General features: G+C 33.9%; 1 protein-coding gene across 1 annotated transcript in view; it reads right to left on the reverse strand.

The window, feature by feature from the left end:
- Positions 1 to 443: 443 nt before the first annotated feature.
- The window catches only part of LOC142323422 (stalled ribosome sensor GCN1-like), a 66,378-nt gene continuing 50,985 nt past the window's right edge, over positions 444 to 15,836 (reverse strand). Inside the window, exons 15-19 of the mRNA XM_075363019.1 lie at positions 13,804 to 14,015; positions 13,459 to 13,607; positions 8,774 to 8,878; positions 4,560 to 4,775; positions 444 to 572 (exon numbers count right to left, since the gene is read on the reverse strand). Of these exons, the coding sequence (XP_075219134.1) occupies positions 444 to 572; positions 4,560 to 4,775; positions 8,774 to 8,878; positions 13,459 to 13,607; positions 13,804 to 14,015 (811 nt within the window). The remainder of the gene's footprint in view (positions 573 to 4,559; positions 4,776 to 8,773; positions 8,879 to 13,458; positions 13,608 to 13,803; positions 14,016 to 15,836) is intronic.

The following is a 15,836-nucleotide window of genomic DNA, read 5'->3' on the forward strand; positions in this document are numbered from 1 at the left end:
CATAATAAATTACGTACTATCAAAAAATCCTAGTAACATAATAAGCATACAGTTTTATTTATTGCAATAAAAAATATAAACTCGTTAACAAACTGAAATAAATTTTCCAAAGTTTATTTACTATTTAATACAAGTTTATTTTAATAAAATAATGAACGGTAATAATAATAACAATAATTTAATTCCATTACAATAGTTATAATTTATTAAGAACAGTTCTTTTAAACGAACAAAGTAAACCATCGGTTTTTAAAATAAAATAGATGTTTCTTTTAATTACAACTTTTAAATATATCACCGACATATTAATTTTTTTAAATTAATCTAATTACAATCGATCAATAATCAGTAGTACATATAAAAAAAAGAAGTGATACATGAATTATGTGTATGGAAATATTATAATAATCATAATAAACAAAAAAGAAAATACGATGCGTCGATCAAGTTAAAAGTGTATCGTCTAGCTCTTCTTCTTTACCTTCTGGTTGAATCGCTACTTTTCTTAAAACTTTTGTAATTACATCGCTCAGTGATTCACGTGCTCCAATTTCCAAAAGATTCATACAACTCTGTAACCGAAAATAAATAACGTAAACATTTTAAACATTTATTTAAAATAAATAAAAAATTATAACTTGTATAATAATCTCAGAAAATTAAAAAATAACATTCTACGAGTCGGAGCGTGGAATGTTAGAAGCTTGAAAAAGGTTGGTAGGCTAGAAAATTTAAAAAGGGAAATGGGTAGGACAAATGTGGATATAGTAGGAATTAGTGAGGTTCGGTGGGAAGAGGAAGGCGACTTTTGGTCAGGTGATTTTAGAGTAATTAACTCAGCGTCAAATAATGGGCAGGCAGGAGTAGGTTTCGTGATGAACAAGAAGATAGGGAGGAGAGTGGAGTATTTCAAGTCGCATAGCGATAGAATCATTGTAATAAGGATAAAATCAAAACCTAAACCGACAACGATTGTTAACGTCTATATGCAGAAACAATACTGAGATCTGAATTTAAGAGAGCATTAAAAGATTTAAATGGCAGAAAGGCTCCTGGAATAGACGGAATACCTGTAGAATTACTGCGCAGTGCAGGTGAGGAAGCGATTGATAGATTATACAAACTGGTGTGTAATATTTATGAAAAAGGGGAATTTCCGTCAGACTTCAAAAAAAGTGTTATAGTTATGATACCAAAGAAAGCAGGGGCAGATAAATGTGAAGAATACAGAACAATTAGTTTAACTAGTCATGCATCAAAAATCTTAACTAGAATTTTATACAGAAGAATTGAGAGGAGAGTGGAAGAAGTGTTAGGAGAAGACCGATTTGGTTTCAGGAAAAGTATAGGGACAAGGGAAGCAATTTTAGGCCTCAGATTAATAGTAGAAGGAAGATTAAAGAAAAATAAACCAACATACTTGGCGTTTATAGACGTAGAAAAGGCTTTCGATAACTCAGACTGGAATAAAATGTTCAGCATTTTAAAAAAATTAGGGTTCAAATACAGAGATAGAAGAACAATTGCTAACATGTACAGGAACCAAACAGCAACAGTAATAATTGAAGAACATAAGAAAGAAGCCCTAATAAGAAAGGGAGTCCGACAAGGATGTTCCCTATCTCCGTTACTTTTTAATCTTTACATGGAACTAGCAGTTAATGATGTTAAAGAACAATTTAGATTCGGAGTAACAGTACAAGGTGAAAAGATAAAGATGCTACGATTTGCTGATGATATAGTAATTCTAGCCGACAGTAAAAAGGATTTAGAAGAAACAATGAACGGCATAGATGAAGTCCTACGCAAGAACTATCGCATGAAAATAAACAAGAAAAAAACAAAAGTAATGAAATGTAGTAGAAATAACAAAGATGGACCGCTGAATGTGAAATAGGAGGAGAAAAGATTATGGAGGTAGAAGAATTTTGTTATTTGGGAAGTAAAATTACTAAAGATGGACGAAGCAGGAACGATATAAAATGCCGAATAGCACAAGCTAAACGAGCCTTCAGTAAGAAATATAATTTGTTTACATAAAAAATTAATTTAAGTGTCAGGAAAAGATTTTTGAAAGATTATGTTTGGAGTGTCGCTTTATATGGAAGTGAAACTTGGACGATCGGAGTATCTGAGAAGAAAAGATTAGAAGCTTTTGAAATGCGGTGCTATAGGAGAATGTTAAAAATCAGACGGGTGGATAAAGTGACAAATTAAGAGGTATTGCGACGATGAATAAATAGATGAAGAAAGAAGCATTTGGAAAAATATAGTTAAAAGAAGAGACAGACTTATAGGCCACATAGTAAGGCATCCTGGAATAGTCGCTTTAATATTGGAAGGACAGGTAGAAGGGAAAAATTGTGTAGGCAGGCCACGCTTGGAATATGTAAAACAAATTGTTAGGGATGTAGGATGTAGAGCGTATACTGAAATGAAACGACTAGCACTAGATAGGGAATCTTGGAGAGCTGCATCAAACCAGTCAAATGACTGAAGACAAAAAAAAAAAAAAATAATCTCTTGATTTAAACGCTAAAAATTATTTAGTTTATAATACAGGGTAACCCTGTATTATAAACTATCCAAAAATACCTATCTACACTAGAGCTGGATGGTGGAGTAAGGGAATAATATTCGGTGTGCTAGATAGGAGAAACCAGGTTGGTTAGTTCCGTGCTCTGTTCTGTCATCAGTACAGTCACGAGTGAGAAAGTCGTCTATTGCCCGATGTATAATCATAAAATTTTTAATTAACAGAAGCATTAAACCTGCAGAAATTTTAACTCTTTTAATGGTACAGTTTGGGGACGCTACACCGTCTCAGAACCGAGTGTATATGTGGGCCAAATAATTTAAGTGCGCGCAAGAGAGTGTAGATAACAAAAGTCCTGATCGATGCCCAAGGTCACAAATCACATCTGTGCCATTTGAGAGCTTATTGCTGGTTCACTGTTAAAATCGCATCAGAAGTGGGTATCAACTACGGGAGTAGTTTAGAAAAATTAATGTTCGATGGGTTCTGAGGTTTTTTTTTTGTCTTCAGTCATTTGACTGGTTTGATACGGCTCTCCAAGATTCCCTATCTAGTGCTAGTCGTTTCATTTCAGTATACCCTCTACATCCTACATCCCTAACAATTTCTTTTACATATTCCAAACGTGGCCTGCCTACACAATTTTTTCCTTCTACCTGTCCTTCCAATATTAAAGCGACTATTCCAGGATGCCTTAGTATGTGGCCTACACACCTCTTCATTTGTCACTTTATCCACCCGTCTGATTTTTAACATTCTCCTATAGCACCGCATTTCAAAAGCTTCTAATCTTTTCTTCTCAGATACTCCGATCGTCCAAGCTTCACTTCCATATAAAGCGACACTCCAAACATATACTTTCAAAAATTTTTTCCTGACATTAAATTAATTTTTGATGTTAACAAATTATATTTCTTACTGAAGGCTCGTTTAGCTTGTGCTATTCAGAGGTTATCGACCAAAATCAAAAACAGGTCAGGTTGGAGATCTGTAAGAGACTTCTAAATCGATTTTGGCAAGATGGGGACAATCGTCACATTTGATGAGATGAAGGTCTATCATTACTCTCTGGAATCAAATATGATGAGTAAGGGGCGGCAAAGGAAGGATGAGTGAGGGCTGTCCATTGAAGACCAAAACCTGTCTGTCGGCCAGAAAAGTTCTTGCAATGATTTTTTTGACTCGAAGAAAGTTTTAATCGTCGATTTCAACAGTTCAACGAACTGTGAACGTAGCTTAAAATTGGCGGCTGCTACAGTCAACCAAAAACCACCGACCGAAACAAAAAGAAACAAAAAGATAGGGTACGGCCATCAGAGAGATGTAATCCTTCTCCATGACAAACGCCAGGCCGCAAACTGCGATGTTGACAGAAGGGATAGATTGGAAAAAATGATCTGGGAAAACCCTCGACCACCATCCCGAGAGTCCACATTTGTCCTAATCTAAAAATAATTAATTTTTTAAAAAACTTTTTGCCGTGCAGAAATGAAGGTTTGGAAGAAACACTGGTTTTCAATTATGCTTTTTACTTTCCCGTCTAGATAGCACTACACTGAAAACGGTCCAATTTGGGCTATATGATTTGCACCGAATCTTTACCAAATGGAAATTTTCCAGACATTAAATGTTTGTATATACGTGTGTACGGTGTTGGCCTCTAAATCACTTTTTATCTCTACAAATGTAAAATCTAAATTTATTTAAAATTAGTAATTAATTTAGTATTTGGTAATGAATTGGACAACGTAATTACGTTGTCCAATTCATAATTTTTACGCGTAAGAAAGGAGAGGGTGGTGCATTTTTAATAAATACTGTGAAAAAATGACTGGCGCTAAACAGTTAAAGGATCGTATTTAAAAGCGATAGTGCACATCAAAATACCAAAATTCTCGAGGCACATCAATTAGGTGTAATTAACTATAATGCAAATTAAAAGTTATTCATTAATATATTCTGAATAAAACAATTTATATTGCGGTAAAAAATAATTTAACAAATAATATTATACTTATCTCACCTGTTGAACAGTATCACCCTGTCTCAATCTAAGAACAGCGACTAGTGATAATTCACTGTTTGCCTTAACGTAACTATTTTTCTCTTTAGTACCGTTGACAAGCATAGGTATGGCAGCTCTCAAAAATTCAGGAGCAAGATCCGGTTCGACCCGTGCCAAATATGAACAAACTCTTGCGACCAACTGTTTCATCTCATTGCTGCTGTGATTCATTGTCTGAAATTAAAATGGTAATTTATAAAAAAAATATATGCAAAATTACACATTACGGTATAAAATAAAACAATGCAAAAATTGTTAGGTCGATATTACACAGGCGGTAGACGGTAATAAGTCAGTTGATGTGGTCATTTCTAAGTTGTTATGTTTTGCGAGATATGAATGCGATAGGGACAGATCGATCAAAGAAAATATGTTGTTTTGCGAATCAATACCTGATTGTATGACAAGAATATGTCTTTTTGATGAATAACAAATTAAGGGCCACTACATGATCGACAGATGATTTACCTTGTGGAAACCGCATTGTTCAGGGCTAATTAGAGAGTTTCTCACGGTACCACACTAGATGACCGTTAACCGTTCATTCCATCGACTTGCACAGGTCAAGTAGCTAAGACAATCACTTGAGGGGCACGATTTATCTTTACCGGATTTCAATACAGAATGCTTATTCTTCTTGGTTACACCGATGTTTCTGACCGAGAATCTAGAAAAACCTAGTCAGAGAATACTTGTAATTAGACTAAAGATATCATAGTGCAGTATCCAGAAGTTGAGATAAAAAAATAAGCCTTTATTTCCAGAGGAAAGTGTCACGGGAATTACTCGAGGCATACCGTAGATCGTCCATAGAAAAGGGAATGATTAATTCATTTCGCGAGTCTCCAATAACAAACAGGATACTCTACCTTGCACCTTATACCTCACAAACCCAGAACTAAACGACAATGTAGGAAAAACTGACAAACATCTTTGCCACATCAACCGGCGGTGAAGTCCGATCAACTGTGGAGATTGTCTTGATCTACTATGGCTCAAACTATTCTCCGTACGACAGGCGACTGTGTCGTCTGAGAAACTGTATCCACATAATTCAGCCGTGATTTATGTTTAGCACACCGTAACACTCGATGCATACAGCTCTTGCGTTCTGTACGGCAGAGAGCAATTCTCTTGTATAGGCCTTTGATTGAAATTACCTAAACCTGTGTGACAATTCTTTAGCGGATTGCAGCAGTTTTTGTCCTGCCAGGGAACAGCAGATCGGCTTAGCTTTCCACATGTTAAGAGGGATAAATTCATTTGCACTACTAAGCGTCAGGTGTGTAAATTTGTTAAGTCGGTATCATCGACGTGCTATACAGGCTGATTCAGAAGGATAAGGCAATACTTTCACAACTCATTGTAGAGACTAAAAATAAGAAAAAAATTCATATAAACATAGGTCTGAAAACGCTTAGTTAGCGAGTTATTCAGGGTGAAAGATTTCACCCAATTTTCAGTTCCTCCGGATAAATTAAGGCTTTCTGGGATGGTCAATTAACGGGCAAATTCAATTATTTCTTATGGTTTTTGAGATAGGAAATTGAAAAAAATAGGTCCCAGAACTGTATCTCTCTTAGTTTCTAAGATATCCCATGTAAAATGCCAAAAATAGGGTCAAAAAACACATTTTTTTTTACGTTTGACGTACAATAACGATGTTAAATTGGTTGTTTAATTGAAATATTGAGCCGTGTTGCAATTAATTGTGTGCTCGTTGCCGGACTACAGGCTGGAGATGTTGAACTTTCTGAATATGAAAAGGATGCAATCCATTATTATTTTAAATCTTCCTAACTCTACTTTGTGAAATATTACGCTGTGTTGCAATTAATCGTGTAATCGTTGCCGGACTACGTTAAATCATCTGCTGAATGTTTTCACCATCATCCGCGTGATTTGCTTGTCGTTCAGATGAAATATGAGCGCTGGGAAATGTACCGTTCTCAAGAAGATTATTAAAAATTATAATAAATATTTTACGATTCGGTACAACATGACTAGGATACCTACGTCGATATTCCGTTAACTGCTGCCGCAGCACTTCCATTGTAAAATCCATAGATGAAAATCACGTCGGCATATTAGGCATTAGTGAAGATACACAGCATTTTTCAAAACAAAACTAAACAGAATTCCACTTTTTTTACAAACTTGATTTTTATGCACTGTAAAGTGAATACAAAATTACACTTCTTAACAGTTTTCTGAAATTTTTACGATAAGAATTCGACGTAATACTGCAAGCACGATTGATCAGCGAATGGTTATTTAACATGTTACCACAATTAACTGAAACAATGAGTAGTATTTAAACAAATTGTGATGAAAAAAATCAGTGTTGCCAACTTGTTTTCCGTAGGTCTAAAATTATTGTACCTACTTACACACATCTGTTTTCTTTTTTTTTTTGTAACATTTTCTTCTAAGTTTTCATCGGTTTTGTTGTTAATAAAAATCGACATGTTTAAAATTTTATTTGTTTTCTGTTGACATTATTTACATCAATCTTCTCAAAATTAAATTCTCTACAATTTATGTTTAACAAATGTACGATTTATTGCCAATTTAACAACGTTATTGTACGTCAAATGTAAAAAAAATGTGTTTTTCAACCCTATTTTTGGCATTTTACATGGGATATCTTAGAAACTAAGAAAGAAACAGTTCTGGGACCTACTTTTTACGATTTCCCAATTAAAAAACCATAAGAAACAATCGAATTTGCCCCTTTATTGATCTTCCCAGAATTTCAGAAAACCTTAATTTATTCGGAGGAACTGAAACTCGGGAAGAAACAATCAAATTTGTATATATATAATCATTCTATATATATATATATATATATATTATAAAAAGTTCATATAAACATAAGTCCGAAAAAGCTTTGTTAGCGAGTTATACAGGATGAAAGATTTTGCCCGAGTTGCAGTTCCTCCAGGTTAGTTAAGGCTTTCTGAAATTCTGAGAAGGTCAATTAAGGGGCAAATTCAATTGTTTCTTATGGTTTTTGAGCTGGGAAATCGAAAAAAAATTGGTCCCAGAACTGTATCTCTCATAATTTCTAAATTATACCATGTAAAACGCCAAAAATAGGGTCAAAACACATTTTTTACGTTTGAAATGTGTTCTTCAAACACATATTTTGTTCAAGTGTAAAAAATGTGTTTTTCGACCCTATTTTTGGCATTTTAGAAATTAAGAGAGAAACAGTTCTGGGGCCTATTTTTTTTCGATTTCCCAGCTCAAAAACCATAAGAAACAATCGAATTTGCCCCTTAATTGACCTTCCCAGAATTTCAGAAATCCTTAATTTACCCAGAGGATGTGAAACACGGGTGAAATCTTTCACCCTGTATAACTCGCTAATGAAGTGTTTTCGGACCTTTTTATATGAACTTTTTTCTTATTTTTAGCCTCTAAATCGTGTTATCAAAGTATTGTCCTATCCTTCTGAATCACTCTGTACATATATATATATTCAAACTATTTTTGGCATTTTACACGGGATATCTTAGAAACTAAGATAGATACCAGTTCTGAGAACTATTTTTTTCAATATCCCAGTGCAAAATCCATACGGAACAATCGAATTTGCCCCTTAACCTTCCCAGAATTTCAGAAAACCTTAATTTACCCGGAGGAACTGAAACTCGGGCAAAATCTTTCACCCTGTATAAAGAAGTGTTTTCGGATCTATATTTATATAAAATTTTTTCTACTTTTTAGCCTTTAGAATGAGTTGTCAAAGTATTGATTGCCTTATCCTCCTGAATCACCCTGTATATCTGTGTACATTTCCTTATATAGCTGAAATACTTTTTTTTTTAATAATATTATTTATCAAAAATATTGATTCAATTTTTTACGACTAACAAAATCACAGTAATAAATATTTCAAAATTTCTTTACTCAAAACATATACAGAGTAATCTCTGGATGACCTAGTTCTAACTCTACTAACTAACGTAAGATAACAAACTTGGTCGGCCGTTCTAGATTGATTTACCCATTATATACAAAATTCACTAAAATACAATATAAAATAAGCTATTAAAATAATTCAGCTCTTCAGAATCTCCTTTTTGATAATAAAAATAACAAGCTGTATAAAACAATTAAAAACATAATATATATATATAATCATAATGAAAAATCAATCTACTCACTCGAACGAATGGAGTCAATAACGGTTGAGGTAGTGTCTGTTTAATCTGCATTAAATATTGAAATAAATAACCACACCCTCTAACACCATTCATCGCTATTGGAACCTAGAAACAAATATAAAATCTTAAAAAAAAAAAATTACAGGCAGATATGAAATGTTAAGTTATCAAATTTCTTGGAATCGGCATGACACGACCGATTGAAAAAAAATTTTTAAAAATGTTATTAAAATGATCAAGTGAAATAGAGAAATCAATCATAATGTGTCTAGTATACGGTAAAGAAATACAAGGGTAGTTGATAGAGAAAAGAGATTGATTTTGAAACGGTATCCTGATGAATTAACAGTTTAATAGCTGTAATTCTATTAGTGTGGGATTCATTAGAAATAATATTCTGTTTGCCGCATCACTCTAAAAAATGTTACTCGCAAAACGCTTACGAGGAAGAGTGTATACACAATGTTACAATTTTTTTTTTGTCTTCAGTAATTTGACTGGTTTGATGCAGCTCTCCAAGATACACAATTTTTTCCTTCTACCTGTCCTTCCAATATTAAAGCGATTATTTCAGGATGCCTTAGTATGTGGCCTATAAGTCTGTTTCTTCTTTTAACTATATTTTTCCAAATGCTTCTTTCTTCATCTATTTGCTGCAGTACCTCTTCATTTGTCAATTTATCCACCCATTAATTTTTAACATTCTCCTTTAGCAACGCATTTCAAAAGCTTCTAATCTTTTCTCCTCAGATACTCAGATCGACCAAGTTTCATTTCCATATAAAGCGACACTCCAAACATATACTTCTTTTTCCTGACATTTAAATTAATTTTTGATGTAAACAAATTACATTTCTGACTGAAGGCTCATTTTGCTTGTGCTATTCTGCATTTTATATCGCTCCTGCTTCATTGATCTTTAGTAATTCTATTTCCCAAATAACAAAATTCTTCTACCTCCGTAATCTTTTCTCCTCTTATTTTCAAATTCAGTGGTCCATCTTTGTTATTTCTAATACAATTCATTACTTTTGTCTGGTTCTTGTTTATTTTCATGCGTAGGACTTCATCCGTGCCGTTCATTGTTTCTTCTAAATCCTTTTTACTCTCGGTTAGAATTACTATATCATCGACAAATCGTAGCATCTTTATCTTTTCACCTTGTACTGTTACTCCGAATCTAAATTGTTCTTTAACATCATTAACTGCTAGTTCCGTGTAAAGATTAAAAAGTAACGGAGATAGGGAACATCCTTGTTGGACTCCCTTTCTTATTAGGGCTTCTTTCTTATGTTCTTCAATTGTTATTGTTGCTGTTTGGTTCCTGTACATGTTAGCAATTGTTCTTCTATTTCTATATTTGAACCTAATTTTTTTTAAATGGTGAACATTTTATTCCAGTCTACGTTATCGAAAGCCTTTTCTAGGTCTATAAACGCCAAGTATGTCGGTTTGTTTTTCTTTAATCTTCCTTCTACTATTAATCTGAGCCCTAAAATTGCTTCCCTTGTCCCTATACTTTTCCTGAAACCAAATCGGTCTTCTCCTAACACTTCTTCCACTCTCCTCTCAATTCTTCTGTATAGAATACTAGTTAAGATTTTTGAGGTGTGACTAGTTAAGCTAATTCTTCTATAACATTTTTTTGAAGTCTGACGTTAATTCCCCTTTTTCATAAATATTACACACCAGTTAGTATAATCTATCAATCGCTTCCTCACCTGCACTGCGCAGTAATTCTACAGGTATTCCGTCTATTCCAGGAGCCTTTCTGCCATTCAAATCTTTTAATGCTTTCTTAAATTAAGATCTCAGTATTCTTTCTCCCCTCTCATCCTCTTCGACTTCCTTAACACTTCCTCTTCTTCTTCTATAACACCATTTTCTAATTCATTTCCTTCGTATAACTCTTCAATATATTCCACCCATCTATCGACTTTACCTTTCGTATTATATATTGGTGTACCATCTTTGTTTAACACATTATTAGATTTTAATTTATGTACTCCAAAATTTTCCTTAACTTTCCTGTATGCTCCGTCTATTTTAGCAGTTACAATTAATAGAAGTTTTCAAACTGGGCACACCAAAGTAGTTGAAATGTAAGAGTGATGCTCAAAATGTTTTTTAAAATATTTTTTATAATAATGTTGTTAATTACGGATATGTTCCACAATTTAGATCAGTTTAATCTAGAAGAAACGTGTATTTAAGGGAAGAGGTTGAAACCAGGCAAAATAAACGTGAATTTTACATCGCAACATTGCTTGTATTCATTCAATCAGCTCTTCTTATGCGTTTGATTTTCGTACCTTCAGGATTCCTTCTGTTTCTGCAGATGTAAGCCATTCTGAAAGAATACAGTTTTCCAAACGACGTATAAGGTTTCATTACGGGACATCCAGGGTGAAATACGGACCAGAATAGGGCCACTAAAAATTAAAACCGATAAATTAAAAATAAAACCGACCTCAATACAGAAGTAAAATTCCAACAAAATCTCTTCTTCGTAACAAATTTGTCGACAGTTTTGTTCTAAGAAGGGAAATTTTATATCGCTGATTTATATGCTTACATAGTAATCTATCTATCTACGCTATCTACCTACCCAAATCTAATTAGAAATTTTACAATAATTAAAATATTGTTACGAGCTGTTTTATTTTTCACTAAATTTAATAAAATTACAAACAAATTTTTAACAAACATATACGTGTCATAAAATTTAACACAGTTTTCTCCTTCATAAAACAACAGCCAATAGTAATAAAAGCATTCAAAAAAATGAATACATGATATGGTCTACGAAACGATACCATAAAAATAAGCAAGAAAAATAATTTTTTCTGGTTTTCACTGTTTTTAATAGAATACAAAATTATGAAAATTTTGACGCTATCATAAATATGGAATTTTTTAAATCCATTTTTGTGAAATGTTGTTTTTCGGGAAAATGCGTTTAAAGTTTTTGAGAAGTAAAATTCAATAGCCGGAGTGAAAGAATGTTTCCACGAGAATATTATATTAAAATTTTCATGATTTTGTGTAGAATTACGTTATATATTCTAAAAAAAAAACAGAATCGTTTTAAAACATTTTTTTTAATAACGAAGAATCATAGGAAGTACTGAAGAAATTACATTATTCTTGCATCAAGAATTCTAGAAATTCCAATTTCATTTCCAAATGATAGATAAGGTTTCATTATGGATGTTATAAAAGAAATTATAAAAGATTAAAACATTATCAAACAAAACAACACCGTGAACTATATAGATACCTTAAGAACAAAAAAAGAATTAACATACAAGGGTTATTTTTTTTCAAGGTCAGATCAGTCACGAAATTAAAACCACAGTGAAAATAAAAATTTTTATATTTGTAATAAGTACTTACATAGTACGCTATTTCTCTACATACTTGCCACTCCGATTTAGACATTTGTCGTAATGTGGTACTAACTTTCTAATACCCTCGTTATAGAACGGAGTCGCCTGTGTTTTCAGCCATGTTTTTACGCTGGTTAGCAGCTTGATGTCTGCGCCAAAATTTTGTCCTCCTAGCCAGCAGCATTTCTCAAAGAGGTGAAAATCGGATGGAGCCAAGTCCAGGCTGTATGGTGGGTGATCAAACACTTCCCAACGAAAACGCTGCAGGAGCTTCTTTGTTATAGCTGCATTGTGCGGCCGAGCATTGTCATGGAGAAAGTTAATGCCTGATGACAACATTCCTCTCCACTTATTCTGAATTACCCTTCGTAGACGTTGAAGAGTCACGCAGTATGAGGCTGCAGTGATGGTCGTGCCAAGCCCCATGAATTCCACCATCGGTTGACACTCGCTTCCTTCCCTGACCGCCTGCATCATGAACATCTGTACATCCTGCTTTAAAATTCCTATACCATTGTCGCACTTTTCTGTCACTCATTGAAGTTTCACTGTACACATTACTTATTCGTCGATGAATTTCAGCTGCATTACACCCCTCAGCCTGAAGAAATCGAATTACCGCATGCACTTCACACTTGGCGGGAGATGCTATTGTTGTAGACATGTTTACATGCTAGCTGCGTGTTCAGAACTAAACAAAGTGATGCGGCATGATTGAAGACCATACTAGAGACGCTGCGCAACACTTATGCGCAAAGGTTCATCCGATTTTTGCACTGGTTTTTATTTCGCGACCGATCGGACCTTGAAAAAAAAATAACCCTCGTACCTTCTGACAAAAATAAAATTATTTCGGGATGATTTAGCACTGTGAAAAACAACGGTAGATATAAGTAGAAAAGAAAATTTTACTTCAAAATAATATAACTAATAAATACGGTTAATAAAATATTAACAACGCGACCTAAAACTGTACGTAACAAACACAGCAAATTAAAACCGTCCTAGTCAATGGTGGATGAATTTACAATTTTTATATATCATGATAAAAGCTATCAAGTCGTTGCATGTTACCGCAGATTTTAGAACAAACCTCTCTACATTCATACGACTTGATCCCAGTTCCGTATTCCATTTAGTACGGTGGCAAATGATAATTTAATAAGCATCTGATAAATCAGACATCGGCAATTTCAGCTTAGTCACTGAATCTTCAATAGATAGTACTAGCATTCAAAAAAAAAAAAAATAGAATTTCATTAACAAAGATAATAAATAATGAAAACATTTACTTACCCTGTCAGCCATTAGATACACAAGGAGTGTCCTGTTTATTTTTTCTTTATATTCGTCCGTGTAAATAATAGGAGCCGATTCTTTCAATGCTACCATTAACGCTGTACTGCGACCGTGTCTTAATGTCCAATCCAGTGGCAGGTCATCTTCTAAAATCAAAATATCATACAATTTGGTACAGTCATCGTACATAATTTTCATCATCATATTATCGCAAAAACTAACTTTAAAACAGAAAGCTTAAAAAGAAATGATAGTATAACCGTACATTTAAAAAAAGATCCATCAAAATACTAATTAAAGTAAGTACAATTTTAATTAAGAAATTTACATCAAAAAACTTACGTAAAAGGTGATCGGTCAAAGTAGCATGAAGTTGCTCGGGCGATAACCAGTGACACAAAGCACCGAGGCAACCGGCAGCAGCAGCCCGTGTAACATCTTCTGGATGGGATAACATACTGGTTAGCGTCATATAAACAGCTTTACGTAATGGTTCGGACATCTTATCACCAGCTGGTGTAGTTACACCTCGAAGAGCTTGTAACATTGTTTCCCTGAAATATTAATAAATATAAATAAAATAGCATTTTATTAATAATTTTTTTTTTTTTTACATCAATATAGTAACCCGATATAAATACATCAGAAAAATAGTAACAAACAACCTCCATCCAAATAAGAAGTAACAAATTAGATTAAGCTCAAAAATTATCCTGGTACACTTACAATAAAAAATGCCTATAAATAAACACAAAAATAAGATGCTACAACACAGTTATAAAACCAGAAACCACTCGTGCAGCAGAAACACTCTTCCGCTTTGAACATACAATCAAAAGAAAAAGCCTCCAGAAAATTGAAAGAATCTGCATCAATAATCGTCGATTATACCTGACAAAGTTGTGTACAAAGAGTTAGAACCCATCAATGATACCATGTGAAAGGGGACGCTAGAATTCTTTGGACGTATCATGAGGATGCAAGATTCAAGACTTCTGAAACAGCTAGTTCGGTATAACCTTGACTTGAGAAATACCGTGACAGGATGTTATGTATTAAAAGAGGACCTCAAAGAAATTGGCCTTACACCGGTAAACACCAGAGATACGATAAAATTAAACAAGAAAATCAAGAACATAAAACACTCGCTTTATACTTACAAGAAAAAATGTCACAACACAAACATTTTCAATACTACAGAGTGAGATTTTTTAGTCCTGTTACCCAATTTTAAATGTAATTTAAGAAAGGGAAATTTAGGTGGAATAAAAAAATGTATTTGTTACTTACAATAGAGATTTAATAAAAAGCTATTACTTACATAATCGTTAAAGAATATGCTCAAAATGCCCACCGCTTGTTGTTATACACGCATGGACTCTTTACAGTTAATTAGAAGAAACCTTTTTAAGAGTCGCATCGGAAATATTCGCGATTAAGTCTGTAATATTAACTTTAAGTTCATCGAAAGTGCGAGGATTGTTTTTGAAGGCCTCGGACTTAATATAGCCCGACAAAAAGCAGTCAGGAGATGTGAGGTCTGGGGACCTTGGAGGCCATAAGTCCTTGCTTATTATTCGATCATCAAAGAACTCTTGCAGAAACAACATGGTTTCTCAAGACGTGTGGAATGTAGCACCGTCTTGCTGAAACCGGCAATATTGTTCTTGAGGTTCCAGGAGGGACACAAATTGGCAAACAATATTCTTGTATACGTCACCATTTACTGTCTGTTCGAAGAATATGGATCTGACTATATGATGACGAGATACCACACACCGATTTTTTCAGGATGCAAAAATTTGTCTTGTAAAGCGTTAAGATTTTCAACCACCCAAATTCGACAGTTTTGACTGTTTAGATAACCATAGAGATGGATCCAAGCTTCATTGCTAAAGAACACTGTGTTTCAAAATTTGATTCAGTTATAGTTTACGAGAGACCTAAACCAATGGCGATATTTGAATCGCTTGTTTAAATCTGGAGGCTGAAGCTCTTTGACTAATCGTACCTGGTACGGATAGGATTTCAATTTTTTAGCGACTTTCTGAACGCTTGAATATGACAAACCAACTTGCGTGAAGAGTTTTCGTAAACTTTTCCGTGGAGAACTGAGTGATCTTATTTTCACATTCTTTAAAACGTCATCTGTCAAGTGAGTCAGTCGACCGCTACGTTTTCTGTCGCAAACACACTTACCTGTCTCTCGAAATCGGTTTGCTACCCTTGAAATTGACATTTTTTCTGGCAGAGGAACACCGACAAATTTAATTTGAAATGATTCTTTTACACTCGCGTACGAATTCGTAGCATAATATTGTTCAAGAATGAAAACTCGTACTATGGTTGTTAGAAACATGACCGGAGACGGCACA

Source organism: Lycorma delicatula, chromosome 4 (assembly GCF_047948215.1).
Source record: "Lycorma delicatula isolate Av1 chromosome 4, ASM4794821v1, whole genome shotgun sequence".
In the NCBI taxonomy this organism is placed as follows: Eukaryota; Metazoa; Arthropoda; class Insecta; order Hemiptera; family Fulgoridae; genus Lycorma; species Lycorma delicatula.